We start from the raw sequence: 15358 nt of genomic DNA on the forward strand, positions 1-15358 counted from the left end.
AGTGAAAGCGCCAATGTCCTAACTACTGGACCTCTAGGGAATTCTCCAAATGTGGTGTGTTCTGGCCATCATCCTCTTTGATTGTCTCTCTTGTCATGCAGCATTATTAAACCCCTTAATATGTTCTCTTCATTCTTAGAGTGGATGAGTGCCCACCAGGAGCTCAGCCCTATAACTGAGACCAGGAAGGAGGGGCTCCCAATCGAGTCCTGTGTGCTTCTCCGCTCTTCTTTGGCCGTGGCAGCTACGGTTCCACCCTAGTTTTTGATTCTCCACTTGCTCTACGTCAGTCTAGAGATGTCGGAGCTTTGCCACTTCATTTCTCCTCTATTAGTTTGACATCTCTAGCCTCTGCCTTTCCTTCAGTCAAATTCAACAAATCTTTGCCCAGTTATTGGGCCAAGTGTGGTGCTGGCCTGGACTTTCTAAAATGTGTAAGTTGAGGCCTTCATCATGCCCAGGCCAGACTTGGTAAGTGCTGTCATGGAACAGAGGAGGGAGTAATGAATCCAGGCTGGGACAGGCCAAGCCACTGGAGTCTTGGACTTGACAGGAAGGTAGGACTTCCCCCAAGACCCCTGGAGAAGGGGACGGCTACCCACTCCAGTATTCTGGCCAGGAGAATTCCGTGGACTGTATAGTCCATGGGGTTGCAAAGAGTCGACACGACTGAGCGACTTTCACTTTCACTTTTCACTCTCAAGACCAGCGGAGGGAGCAGGTCAGAGAGATGCTGGTGAAGAGCCTCAGATACTTTGCTGAGGGGTTTGAGTTTATTGGAGCAGATAGTGAGTAGCCATTTCATCTTGTGCTCAGAGAGATTCTCATCTCTCCGTGGTTTTCAGTAAGAAATTACGCGGCAGTGTCAATCGTGACCAGTCCACAGGCAAATTAGGAAATAAGAACATTGAAATGAGCTTTATGCAGTCTTAAACTTATTCTACATAAAGGTTGCTCTTTCATTCAAGTCCTACAGAGTTTTTCTTATATTGTATTGAATAATTGTCCTTGTTTCCTGGTGCCAAAGTTAGCTCCTGATTCAAGGCTTCATTTTGCTAAAATTGCTGTAATGATTTCCATGGTTGAACTTGGGTATCAGGACATATTCTCAGCTCCTATTTACTTAGCTGTTTTTGTTTCCATTTTACTTAGCTGTTTTGTTTAAGTTTGTTTTTTGAATGACTGTACAAATGATTGTGATACCTACTATAGTTTGATTCTTCCTAGTTTACTAAGAAGTTTATTTTAAAATGCCAGGGGCATCTGCCTCCTGGATTGCTTTCCCTTCTGGAGCTCGGCACCCTCTGTGAGTTTCTAGGTTTTCCATCAAGATTTTATTTCCTCAGAGTAGGGACCATGTCTTTAATTGTTGTTCTTCACCTCAGTCTGTCTCCAGGAGGTACATAATATTTTTCAGCTAAAACAGTTCTTCAGAAATGAAAATAATTAAGGGGATTTGATTCCATCTTTTGTTGAGGTATTTGATCATTGTTGCTCTGAGGGAAGTTTTTTCAAGAAGTATCCTATTCTAAGGGATAAGATCTCTGGATGTATCTCTAAGTCAAATTTCTCATAATTTAAAATGAGACCTTGTTCAGGAAATAAGTCAGAGAGAAAAAGATACATAGTGTGTTTTCACTTATATGTGGAATCTGAAAAATAAAGCAAGTGACAAAATAGAACAGAAACAGACTCACAGAGAACAAACCAGTGGTTACCAGAGGGAAGAGGACTGGGGCAGAGGCTAAATAGGTGAAGGGGGTTAAAAGGTACAAACTAGTAGTTATGAAATAAGTAAGTTATAGAAACCTGTATGCAGGTCAGGAAGCAACAGTGAGAACTGGACATGGAACAACAGACTGGTTCCAGATAGGAAAAGGAGTACATCAAGGCTGTATGTTGTCACCCTGCTCTTTAACTTATATGCAGAGTACATCATGAGAAACGCTGGGCTGGAAGAAGCACAAGCTGGAATCAAGATTGCCGGGAGAAATATCAATAACCTCAGATATGCAGATGACACCACCCTTATGGCAGAAAGTGAAGAGGAACTAAAAAGCCTCTTGATGAAAGTGAAAGAGGAGAGTGGAAAAGTTGGCTTAAAACTCAACATTCAGAAAACGAAGATCATGGCATCTGGTCCCATCACTTCATGGGAAATAGATGGGGAAACAGTGGAAACAGTGTCAGACTTTATTTTGGGGGGGCTCCAAAAATCACTGCAGATGGTGACTGCAGCCATGAAATTAAAAGATGGTTACTCCTTGGAAGAGCAGTTATGACCAACCTAGATAGCATATTGAAAAGCAGAGACATTACTTTGCCAACAAAGGTCCATCTAGTCAAGGCTATGGTTTTTCCAGTGGTCATGTATGGATGTGAGAGTTGGACTGTGAAGAAAGCTGAGCGCCGAAGAATTGATGCTTTTGATCTGTGGTGTTGGAGAAGACTCTTGAGAGTCCCTTGGACTGCAAGGAGATCCAACCAGTCCATTCTGAAGGAGATCAGCCCTGGGTGTTCTTTGGAAGGAATGATACTAAAGCTGAAGCTCCAGTACTTTGGCCACCTCATGCGAAGAGTTGACTCATTGGAAAAGACTGTGATGCTGGGAGGGATTGGGGGCAGGAGGAGAAGGGGACGACAGAGGATGAGATGGCTGGATGGCATCACCGACTTTGATGGATGTGGGTTTGGGTGAACTCCGGGAGTTGGTGATGGACAGGGAGGCCTGGTGTGCTGCAATTCATGGGGTCACAAAGAGTCAGACACGGCTGAGTGACTGAACTGAACTGAACTGAGGAATTTTATGCACAGCACAGGGAATATAGACAATATTTTATAGTAACTTTGTTTTGAGTATAAGCTATAAAAACGTTGAATTACTACGGTATACACCCTAGACTGGGCTTCCTAGTGGCTCAGTGGTAAAGAATCCACCTGCAAAGCAGGAGCCTCAGGGGACCTGGGTTTGATCCCTGGGTCAGGAAGATCGCCTGAAGAAGGGAATGGCAACCCACTACAGTATTCTTGCCTGGAGAATCCCATGGACAGAGGAGCCTATGGGCTACAGTTCATAGGGTCGTAAAGAGCTGCATACCACTGAAGTGATTTAGCATGCACACACACCCAAAACCGATGTAGAATCGTAAGTCAACTATACTTTAATAAAAAATTAGTAAACAACTACCCCAAAAATAAATGAAAGGAAACAATACTTTTGTTCAGGAAGGCAGATCATTCCATAATTTGAAAAAATAAATAATAATTAAAATTAGAGGCTGTAGTACACTGTTGGTAGGAGCTAGGATGTGATTCATGTTCTATTCATTGCCGCAGTCTTTCTCCTTGTACAGTGACCACTATATAGTAGCGCCTCAATGTTTGTCCCGTAAATATTGAATAAGCATGGTTGGAGGGTGGTAAAGCTGAATGCTTTCATTTTCTGGCATGATTCTATGTGATAATAGTTTTGTTACAGGTTGGTTTTAAAAGGATACTCACAGATTTGTTTTTTAATTTAGTTTATCCTCAGAAGTTTATTTAAAGGATTTATCGTTTCTCATTCATTGGAATTTTACGTCTTCATAAACATTAACATTTTGTTTTGTTTTAATGCAGATACTTGGTTGGGCAGAACATGTGATGTACTTGCTAGAGGTGCCAACACAGACCTTGTTTTTCTGCCCACAGTCCCCATTCACTGCCTTACTATCTGGTCCGTTATCTGTTGCTGTGTAACAAATTACCACACACCTAATGGCTTGAAACAACATACCTTTGTGATCTCAGTTTCCATGGGCAGGAATCTGGGCACATGTGAGCTGGGTCGTCTGCTCAGGGTCTCGCAAGGCATCAGGCAAGGTGCTGGCTGGTCTGTGTTCCTATCTGAAGCTCTGGGTCCTCTTCCAGTCTCAGGGTTGTTGGCAGAACTGTTCCTTGCAGTTATAGGATAGAGGTTCTTATTTTCTTGCCAGCTGTCAGATGGGATCTGCTCTCAACTCTAACAGACTCCCTAGAGTTCCACGTGATGGCCCTCTCACAACTTAGCAAGGATGTCCTGGCTTCAAGGACGACAGGTTACATTCCCCAGTCTACTAAACTGGAGTCATAACATAATGTAACAAAACCACAGGCAAGACTATATCATCACCGTTGCTGCCCTGCAAGTCACAGAATCTGCCCGAACTCAAGGAGAGAAGATCACACTTAGCGGGGTCACCTCAGGGTGTGTCCATCGCAGAAAATAATCCATCCTTTCTGGTGATGCCGTGAACTCCCTGTCTGTCATATTTCATGAGATCATTGATGGTTTGCTGTCAGCTGATCACCTCTAGGCCAGGAACATGCTGAATGTTTAGACATTTGTTTACTGTTTATAATAAACCACAAAAAACATTCTGTGAAATCACTTTGTGTTCATTCAAAGGTGCCTTTATACTGTGTCTTTTTTTTTTTTTAATATGGAACACTTCATGAATTTGCATGTCATCCTTGCGCAGAGGCCATGCTAATCTTCTCTGTATCATTCCAATTTTAGTATATGTGCTGCCAAAGCGAGCACTATACTGTATCTTAAGTAAGATGTTTTATAAGCAGGAAACTGACCTGGGAATAAACTTTCCTAGAATCCCCTTTGAGAAGCAAAGCAGCCAACTTTATTCTCTTTCCTCTTTCCTTGTATTTTTAGAATTACATCACAGAGGATAACAAGCTCTAACCAGAGTCCATTTTTATGATGATAATAACTGCTTCTATGGAAGGAAACCATTTCGGCATAATATCCTATGTGATCGACTACTGTACACTGTGTAAGAAAGACTAACATTTGGGCTCAGCTTTGCAGAGCACCAAATCTCATTGCCCATTAACCTTCTCATATTTGGCTTCACAGATGTGTATCTTAGCTCTGCACCCCAACCCTAACCTTTTGAAAGGCAACCAGCAGGGGCACCTGGTAAATTTGGAAAGCATTTGAAAATGAGGGCGTTCTCCCTTGGATCAACATTATAGTGTGTTGTGGCAGGTGTTTGACCTTTCTCAGAGTGTTAATCACATCTGGCTTCCATAATGAAGCTACTGGTTTTCAGGTACCTTATGTGTCCTTGGCAGCATCTTTTAATAATGGATGCTTAGATGACAGCATTATAGGGTTTAAAATCATAAATGCTTTTAAACATTCAAAGCAGCAGTAAATGTTAAAATAATGGCATTTTGTTGCTGTTCAGACGCTCAGTCATGTCCAGCTCTTTGTGAAACCATTTACTTCAGCATGCCAGGCTTCCCTGTCCTTCACTATCTCCCAGGGCTTGCTCAAACTCATGTTCATTGAGTAGGAGGTGATGCCATCAAGCCATGTTATCCTCTGTTGTCCCCTTCTTCTCCTGCCTTCAGTCTTTCCCAGCATCAGGGGTCTTTTCCAATGAGTGGACTCTTCACATCAGTTGGCTAAAGTATTAGAGCTTCAGCTTCAACATCAGTCCTTCCAATGAATATGCAAGATTGATTTCCCTTAGGATTGACTGGTTTGATCTTGCAGTCCAAGGGACTCTCAAGAGTCTTCTCCAACACCACAGCTCAAAAGCATCAATTCTTTGGTGCGCAGCCTTCTTTAAGGTCCAACTCTCACGTCCATACATGACCACTGGAAAAACCATAGCTTTGACTATATGGACATTTGTCAGCAAAGTAACGGCTCTGCTTTTGAATATGCTGCCTAGGTTTGTTGTAGTTTTTCTTCCAAGGAGCAAGCATTTTTTAATTTCATGGCTGCAGTCACAATCTGCAGTGATTTTGGAGCCCCCCAAAATAAAGTCTGTCACTGCTTCCATTGTTTCCCCATCTATTTGCCATGAAGTGATGGGACTGAATGCCATGATCTTAGTTTTCTGAGTGTTGAGTTTTCAGCCAGCTTTTTCATTCTCCTCTTTCACCTTCATCAAGAGGCTCTTTAGTTCCTCTTCGCTTTCTGCCATAAGGGTGGTGTCATCTGCATGTCTGAGGTTATTGATATTTCTCCCATCCACTTCTCCTCTTCAGATCTGCAGTCTTGATTCCAGCTTGTGCTTCATCCAGCTGGGCATTTCTCATGTCGTACTCTACATATAAGTTAAATAAGCAGGATGACAATATATAGCCTTGATGTACTCCTTTCCCAATTTTGAGCCAGTCTTTTGTTCCATGTCTGGTTCTAACCATTGCTTCTTGACCTGCATCCAGGTTTTGCAGGAGGCAAGTAAGGTGGTCCGGTATTTCCACCTCTTTAAGAATTTTCCAGTTTTTTGTGACTCACACAGTCAAAAGCTTTAGCGTAGACAATGAAGCAGAAGTAAATGTTTTTCTGGAATTCTGTTTCTTTTTCTGTGATCCGATAAATGTTGGCAATTTGATCTCTGGTTCCTCTGCCTTTTCTAAATCCAGCTTGTACATCTGGAATTTCTCAGTTCATGTACCGTTGAAGCCTAGCTACAAACAATCAAATTTGTATGCTGACTTCTCACATATATATACAGCCTTGAGATTACAGTTATCCTCACTCTCTGTTGTGTTACCAAATCCCCTCCCTAGACTGGCTTTTGGGCATATAAACATGTGCTGGTGTCTCCCATCTTTAAAAACACACAAAGAAACAAAAACCTCCCTTGACCCTCCCTGTCTTTGACTTGTACCTGGGATTTGGGTGGGTGTTCTTTTGTTTTTTTGGCTGTGCTGGGTCTTCCTTGCCTCTCAGGAGCCCTCCATTGTGGCTTTCCCCCAGTTGCGGTGCGTGGGGGATCTCTAGTTGTGGGGCACAGACTCTAGAGTACGCCGGCCCGCTAGTTGCTATGTGCTCGGTCCCGAGGCATGTGAGATCTGGATCAAACCCAAGTCCCCTGCATTGGGAGACAGATTCTTAACCACTGGACCTCCAGGGAAATCCCTAGGATTTGCTTTTAATCAGGTATAATAAGATGAAAGATAGAGACAACTTCAAAAGAAGAGTTCATCACTTAAAATTCCTGAGAGAAGGCAGTCCACACCATGCAGGGCCACATGGGGAAGCGCCACAGGGGCAGAAGTGAAGAGAAAGCATGGCCTGGAGCCTTTATTATGATTTCCATGATGTGGCGCTAGTGGTAAAGAACCCGCCCGTCAATGCAGGAGACATAAGAGATGTAGGTTCGCTGCCTGGGTCAGGAAGATCCCCTGGAGGAAGAAATGGCAACCCACTTCAGTGTCCTTGCTGGGGAATCTCACGGACAGAGGAGCCTGACAGGCTACTGTCCATAGGGTCGCAAAGGGTCGGACATGACTGAAGCGGCTTAGCATGCACGTGTGAGGAGGAAGCAGTGAGGCTGGGTAGACAACCAAGCAAGTTTGGGACTGGATATTTTCAATAATTTCAGCAGTTCCTCTCTCCTCATCTGGTACCTGGCACCTGGGGTGATTAGGGCTAGGGGCATCTTGACTGATGCTGAGGGATAAAGCAGTAGTTAAGAGTGTGGGCCTTGGATTTGAGTTTGCATATGAAAGACACACTCTCAGACAAGTATTGTGGATTTAGATAGCCCTGGGAAAGTCGGTCTCTCCCTACCCCAGGATGTCAAAGTCAAAGCATCATAAAAGACAGAACATGCCGCAACTAAGACCGGTGCAGCCAAATGAATGAATGCATGCATGAATTTTTTAAAAATAAATAAAATAAGAAAAATTTTCAACATGACTAATATACACCCTTTCTTTTAGCGCTCGCTGCGTTTCTCTGCTGCTTTTTGTGATGGTGTCAGAGTTTGTGGTTGCTACTTCCACTTCCTCTCCCACCTCCACCCACCCTCTCCTAGCCTTCTCCTCCCTCTGCTGAGTCAGTGACCAGTGACCTCCATGTTGCTAAATCCAAGGTCTCTTCTCCTGCTTCACCTCTCAGAAGCATTTCTCACAGAATACGCTTCTATCTTTGAAACTGTTCTTGGTTCCTCCCCACTGGCAGTTTGGGCCCCAGTCTCCTCTGCAGGATTTTCTAATCTGCTTGGCCTCTCCAAGGCCAGATGGCTGAGCCTGGGGCCTGGGTTCCTCTATCTACATTCTCCCGTGGTGATTCCCTCAAGTCTTGTGACTTAAAAGTGCCATCTCTAAGCCCAAGGCTCCATCTTTACATTGCAAGAAGGCAGGGTGGACCCCTCCCAGGGCCAGAGGGTGGGCCCTCGTCTAACACTCAGAAATGAACTGTCCGAGAGGACACACAAGCTCACAGAACAAGAGACTCTATTGGGAAGGGGTGCCTGGGTGGAGAGAAGGGGAGTAAGGGAACCCGGAAGGACTGCTCTGCCACACGGCTCGCAGTCTCAGGTTTTATGGTGATGCGGTTAGTTTCCAGATCGTCTCTGGCCAATCATTCTGACTCAGGGTCCTTCCTGGTGGTGCACGCATCACTCAGCCAAGATGGATTCCAGCGAGAAGGATCCTGGGACGTCTGTAGGACATATGGCGTCTCCTTTTGACCTTTTGCATATTCTTCCCACTGGTGGTAGCTTGTTAGTTCCATATTTCTTACCAGGACCTCCTGTCACAAAATAACACGTAAATGGTTACTATGGTGCCTGGCCAGGGTGGGCAGTTTCAGACAGTGTTTCCGCTAACATTTATGTTGTTTATCTCCAGCCTTGAGTCCACGCCTGTGTGCTATCTGCCTACGTGATTCCTCCTCTTGGGAAGTTTATAGGGATCTCAGGTATAACCTGATCAAAACACAGCCCTCTTTTCCAGACCCTCCCCCAAACATGCTCAACACTCAAACCCCCAAAGCCCTCCAGTCTCAACGGCTTCTTAGATATGACCCCTGAAGCACACGCAGCAAAAGAAAAAAAATAGATAAATTTGATTTCATCAAAATGAAAAATGAAAAACTTTCTTTATAGTGCCTCAAAGGACACTATAAAGTCAAAAGACAGCGTATAGAATAGGAGAAAAAATTCGCAAATCATATTAGCATCTAGTATCCAGAATATATAAGGAAGTCTTACAACTCAACAATAAAAAAGAGCCTAATTTAAAAAGGAGCAAAGGGGACTTCCCTGATGGTCCAGTGATTAAGAATCTGCCTCGCAATACAGGGAACTAGAGTGTGATCGCTGGTCGGGGAACTAAGATCCCTCTTGCCACAGAGCGACTGAGGCCTCACCCTGCAACCACTGAGCCTATGCACTCTGGAGCCAGCAGGCCACAACAAAAGACAGAGTCTGTGACCAAAACAAAAGACGGAGTCCGTGACCGAAACAAAAGACCCCGCAGGACACATCGGAGACCCCGAATGATGCAACTAAGATCCAGTGCAGTCAAGTAAGTGAAGGATTTGAACAGACATTTTTCTAAAGAGTGGCCTGCTGTGCACCTGAAAGGACACAAAATATTGTAGACCAGCGATCTGTTGTTGTTGCTGTTGTTTAGTCACTAAGTTGTGACCTCATGGAATGTAGCCCACCCACCAGACTCCTCTGTCCACGGGATTTCCCAGGCAAGAACACTGGAATGGGTTGCCATTCCCTTCTCCAGAGGGTCTTCCCAAGCCAGGGATGGGACCCATGGTCTCCTGCATTGGCAGGCAAGTTCTTTACCACTGAGCCAGCTGGGAAGCCCATAAATCATCATACTCCAGTAAATGTTAAAAATAAAAAGACCAAATATACCAGAAAAAAAGAAGAAAAAGAAGGCTGATAGGACTTCCCTGGTGGCATGGTGGATAAGAATCCACTTTCCAATGCAGGGGACCCAGGTTTGATCCCTGGTCCAGGAAGATTCCACAAGCCTTGAAGCAACTATGCCCGTGCTCCACAACTTCTGAGTCCGCACTCTGGAGTCCAAGAGCTGCAGCTACTGAGCCCCAGCGCCACCACTACTGAGGCCTACGGCCTAGAGCCACACGCCGCAACCAGGGGAGCCAGCATGCCTAGAACCTGTGCTCCTCGAGAGAAGCCAGCGCCGTGAGAAGCCTGCTCAGCGCAGCTAGGGAAAGCCCGCACTCAGCAATGAAGACCCAGTACAGCCAAAAAAAGTGGCTAATAAATACTTGAAAAGATGTACGTCATTAGCCATTAGACAAATGCAAATCCAAACCACAGTGAAATACCACCTCACACCCACAGGGGTGGCTATAATTAAAAAAAAAAAAAACAAGTGTTGAGGATGTGGAGAAATTGAATCCCTCTTAAGTTGCTGAAAGGAAGGGGAAATGGTGCAGCCACTTTGCAAAAGTTGGCCATTTCCTTAAAAAGTTAAACGCAGAGTTACTATATGATCCAACCATTCTCCCTAGGTATGTTGTTGCACAGAAGCTTACACATTCATGTTCCTAGCAGCATTATTGATAATAATCAAAAGGTGGAAATAACCCAAATGTCCATCAACTGATGAGCAGCTGAACAAAATACAATCTAACAATGGAGTATTAGTTGCCTGTAAAAAGGAAGGAAGCACCGATACACAGTATCGTAGATGAACTTTGAAAACGTGCTCTATGTCACCAAAGACCGCATGCTGTGCGGCTTCCTTTTATATGAAATGTCCAGACAAATCTGTGAAAGCAGGTCAGGCGTTGCTGAGTGGGAGCGGGGAGAAATGTGGAATGACCACTAATGAGAACAGGATTTCTCCTTGGGGTGATGAAAGTGTCCTGGAATTAGGTAGCGGTGAGAATTGCATGTCACGAATTAGTCAAAAGTCACTGAATTATATACTCCCTTAAGGGTAAACTTTATGACGTGTGAGTTATATCTCAAAAAAATCGGCACTAATAAAAGTACAGTACATATCACGTGAAACCACCCTGTAAAATCCTCCGTCGCTTCCTGTGTTTGTTTCCTGTTGCCAGCTGTGACAAATGACCACATCGTAGCTTAAAAAGCACAAATTTATGATCTTCCATTTCTGTAGGTTCCAAGTCCAACAGGGCTCTTGTTGGGCTAAAATCAAGGTGTCAGCAGGGGATTCCTACTGGAGGCCCTGGAAAAGTGTCCACTTCCTTGCCTGTCCCACCTGCCTTCCTTGGCTCACAGTCCCTCCATCTTCAAAGCCCACAACACAGTGTCTCTGACCCTGTGTCACTGCCTCTCTCTCACTGACCACAGTTGGGAGAGTTTGTCCGCTTGTAAGAACACATGATTAGATGTAAATCAGCTATGTATGTATGTGTGAGTGTTCAGTCGTGTCAACTCTTTGCAACCCCATAGACTTGTGGCCCTCCAGCCTCCTCTGTCCATGGGGTTTTCCAGGCAAGAATACTGGAGTGCGTTGCCATTTCTACTGTACTTCAATCTGAAGAAAAGAAAGGACGCATGAATTAGATTGTGCCCATCTGTGTAATCCAAGTTAATCCTTCCGCTTCAAAGTCATTAACATCAATCTTCTTGAGAGTTCCTTTTTCTCTCTTAAGTGGTTCTGAGGGTCACCATACCGACATCTTTGGGGGCCATTCCTCTGCCAGCCACAGTTTCCATCACTGCGAGCAAAAGCCAGAGCCCTTCCCCTGACTTACAAGACTCTCCAGTCAGCCCCGCCTGCCTCTCTAACTTAGCCATATGGCTGTCTCCCTCGCCCCTTACTCGACAGCGCCCTGCTCTCTTTACCCACTATTTATTGCTTCTGGCTGCGCTGTGTCTGTTGCTGCATGCAGGCTGTCTCCAGTTAGGCAGAGCCGGGGCTACTCTCTAGCTGAAGGACTTGGCTTCTCGTGGCAGGGTCTTCTCTCGGGGAGCACAAGCTCCCGAGCCTGTACGCTTAAGTAGTTGCTGCACATGGGCTCCAGAGCACATGGTCAGTAGTTGTGGTGCCACGAGGCACGAGGGGGCTTCCTGAACTAGGGACGGAACCAGTGTCCCCGGCATTGCAAGGCAGATTCTTACACTGGACCACCAGGGAAACCCCACACCTGGGGCCTTGGCACTGGCTGTTTCCTCTGCCTAAACGTTTACTCTTTAGGCCTCTTCCCACCTGATTTCTCCTTGTGACTCTGATCTCGGCTTTGATGTCACTCTAAGCCTTCTAGTCACTCTAGTTTAAGCCACCAGAAAGCACCTGCCCCCGCTGACGGGGTGTGTTTGTCTGTGCGGTGTCTCATCATCTCCACCCTAGCTGCTCGGGACCTCCTCTGTGTCTCTGTGGCACTGGAATCGTGCGTGGCACCTAGAAGCTGCTCAGTTGCTGGTTTTCGCTCACTGAGTCGTGTCTGACTCTCTGTGACCCCATGGACTGCAGCACCCCAGGCTCCCCTATCCCTCTCCATCTCCCGGAGTTTGCCCAAGTTCATGTCCGTTGAGTCAGTGATGCCATCCAACCATCTCATCCTCTGTCACCCTCTTCTTCTCCTCCTGCCTCAATCTTTCCTAGCACCAGGGTCTTTTCCAATAAGTCGGCTGTTTGCATCGGGTGGCCAAAGTACTGGAGCTTTACCTTCAGCATCAGTCCTGCTAAATGAACACTGCAGGACACTGGGATAGTTCCGTTGGGGTTTTACTTATGCACTGAAAGGCTGCTATAGGGCAACATGCGAACAGCTTTCAAATTACTGGACTTTGAAATTTCATATTTGTGTTACTCGAATTTGCGGTGTTTAAGGAGCAATGTCTTGAATATTTGAATATTACTGTTTGGATTTGGTACAAATTGAATTTATTTGAAATGCTACGGTTCTGTCCTTTCATAGGAAATTTCAACAGAACTGGCAGACTCAGGATGGAGGGCCTTTACTCTCGTGCCCAGAATGACTCTTCACCTTCTCACATGCGCCTCTGTCGCCTCTCTTTCAGAAAGCACGCTCTGAATTGCCATCGGATGAAGCCTGCGCTCTACAGTGTGCTCTGCGAGATCAAGGAAAAGACAGGTAGGCCGTTGAGAAGGTGCTGCCAGGGTGGCTCCAGGCCCGCAGCCACTTCATAGCCCTGGCCCTGGCTCAGTCCTAACACGCATCCTGAGCCGTCTTGCTTGTCACATCCCTCTCTGGCAGCAGTGGCTCAGATGACTCACTTCTGACTTGTCACAGCCCTGCTTCCTGGTGTATTACACTCATTCATTTCATAGTTTGTAACCGGACAAGTACTGTTGCCAGTGAGTAACAAGCAGCTGCATTCTGTGTGTGAAACCTCAGAGGCACTGTGGCATTCCATTGTTTCACAAAAGGATCTAACATTACAGAATTCGGAAAGTAGAATAATTTTGTTTTGGTTGTTTTAAGCATCCAAAGTAAGCCCCATGGAAGTTTCTGCCATTGGAAGTTCTTTTGTTTAAAAAAAATCTTTTTATTTTGAATTAATTTAGACTTGCAGAAAAGTTGAAAAACGAGTACAGACTGTGCTAATATACCCTTCTCCCAGCTTCTTCTAGTGGCAACACCTTCAAAACGGTTGTTGTTGTTCAGGCACTAAGTCGTGTCCGACTCTTTGCGATCCCATGGGCTGCAGCACGCCAGGCTTCCCTGTCCTTCACTATCTCCCAGAGTTTGCTCAGACTCATGTCCATTGGGTCGGTGATGCCATCTAACCATCTCATCCTCTATCGCCTCCTCCACCTCCTGCCTTCCGTTTTTCCAAGCATCAGGGTCTTTTCCAGTGAGTCAGCTCTTCACATCAGGTGGCCAAAGTATTGGAGCTTAAGCTTCAGCATCAGTCCTTCCAATTCAGGGCTGATTTCCTTTAGTACTGACTGGTTTGATTTCCTTGCTGTCCAAGGGACTCTCAAGTCTTTTCTAGCACCACAGTTTGAAGGCATCAATTCTTTGGTGATCGGCCTTTTTTATTGTCCAGCTTTCACATTCATACATGACTAGTGGAAAAACCATAACTTTGACTGTGCAGGCCTTTGTCAGCAAAGCAATGTCTCCACTTTTTAATATGTGTCTAGGTTTGTCATAGCTTTTCTGCTGAGAAGTAAGTGTCTTTTAATTTCATGGCTGCAATCACCATCCACAGTGATTTTGGAGCCCAAGAAAATAAAGTCTGTCACTGTTTCCATAGTGCAGTGATTAAAACCAGGAAACTGACGTTGGTGCAATGCTCTGTAACTGAGCAATTTGAATTTCCCTGGGTTTGACCCTAAATGCCCTCTTTCTGCTTCAGGATCCACGCTGCATGTAGTCATCCTGTCTCCTTGGTTACCACCAACCTGTGAAGTTTTCTCCGTTGTTGGTCCTCGTTCATGACGTTCATACTTCTGCTGAGGACGGCTCAGCCATTCTATAGAGAGTCCTTCAGTGTGGTTTGTCCGTTGTTTCTGCATAATTAGACTGAGGCTGTGCGTCTTTGGCAGAAATCTCACAGAAGCAAGGTTGTGTACTTCTCAGTGCCTCATGTCGGAGGTATGTGCTGTCAATAAATCCTACCACTGATAGTTCTGGCCATGATCACTTGGTCAAGGTTAACAACAGTTTGAAGCTTTGATTCTCTTTTTTTAACTTTTGATTGCACTGGGTCTTCGTTGTTGCTCACGGGCCTTTAGTTGCAGCAAACAGGGGCCGCTCTTCTTTGCGGTGCACGGGCTTCTCACTGCGGGGGTTTCTCCTGTTGCAGAGCGCAGGCTCTAGGCACGTGAGCTCCAGAAGTGGCAGCTCACCGGCTCAGCAGTCGTGGCTCGTGGGCTCTGGGACATGGGCTCAGTAATTGTGGCACACAGATTTAGTTGCTCCACGGCATGTGGAATCTTCCCAAATCAGGGATCGAACCTGTGTCCCCTGCATTGGCAGGGCGATTCTTATCCACTGGCTCACCAGGGAAGTCCCCTGAAGATGGTTTATAAGAGAAGCCAGCAAATATGGTGAAGATATCTTTAAAACTAAAGTCCTCAATAGAAGGGTTGTCCCTTGATTTCTTAGAGAGAGTTGGTCTCTTGAGATCAGTTATTTGAATGTTGTGTATCAGTTTAGAGCATAGCACTTCAGTTATACCGGGGCTTGTAGAAAGGACACACGTGGTACAGAAGTATGTTTCTTTTTCTATTTGTTAATTCAGTTATTTTGGGGTCTTTGTTGCTTTGCGGGGGCTTCTCTTGTTGCGGAGCACAGGCTCTAGGCGCGCACGGGTTTCTGCACTTGCAGCTGGCGGGCCCAGAGCGTGCAGGTTCCGTAGTGATGGTGCAGGGCTTAGTTGCCCTGCGGCCTGTGGGATCTTCCCAGACTGGGGAGTGAACCCACGTCTCTTGCATTGGCGAGTGGTTTCCTATTCGCCAGGGAAGTCCAAAAGTGGTACAAGATTGGTGCAAGCTTGATGTGTACTTGACATGGACAGTGGCAGAGGGCAGTGGCATGGCCTGGATTCCTTTTTGCTTCTGGTTCCATCACCCGGGCACGTGACTGAGAATCTTCCTGTCCCTAGTCCTTCCCTGTGAACTGGGGACAGTGACA

General features: G+C 45.6%; 1 protein-coding gene and 1 non-coding gene across 9 annotated transcripts in view; one reads left to right on the top strand and one right to left on the bottom strand.

Moving 5' to 3' along the window:
- The window catches only part of PBX4 (PBX homeobox 4), a 69869-nt gene that overhangs the window by 15443 nt on the left and 39068 nt on the right, over positions 1-15358 (top strand). For all 8 annotated transcript variants that reach the window (XR_011257119.1, XR_011257121.1, XR_011257120.1 and 5 more), the window contains exon 2: positions 12774-12847. Coding sequence is in view for 4 of the 8 variants with exons in the window: in XM_069590604.1 (XP_069446705.1) it covers positions 12774-12847 (74 nt within the window). In the remaining 4 variants the exon portion in view is untranslated. The remainder of the gene's footprint in view (positions 1-12773; positions 12848-15358) is intronic.
- Positions 4455-4561, bottom strand: LOC138441961 (U6 spliceosomal RNA). The gene has a single exon (XR_011257519.1). It is a non-coding gene; the product is annotated as a U6 spliceosomal RNA (small nuclear RNA).

This window comes from Ovis canadensis, chromosome 5, assembly GCF_042477335.2.
Source record: "Ovis canadensis isolate MfBH-ARS-UI-01 breed Bighorn chromosome 5, ARS-UI_OviCan_v2, whole genome shotgun sequence".
In the NCBI taxonomy this organism is placed as follows: Eukaryota; Metazoa; Chordata; class Mammalia; order Artiodactyla; family Bovidae; genus Ovis; species Ovis canadensis.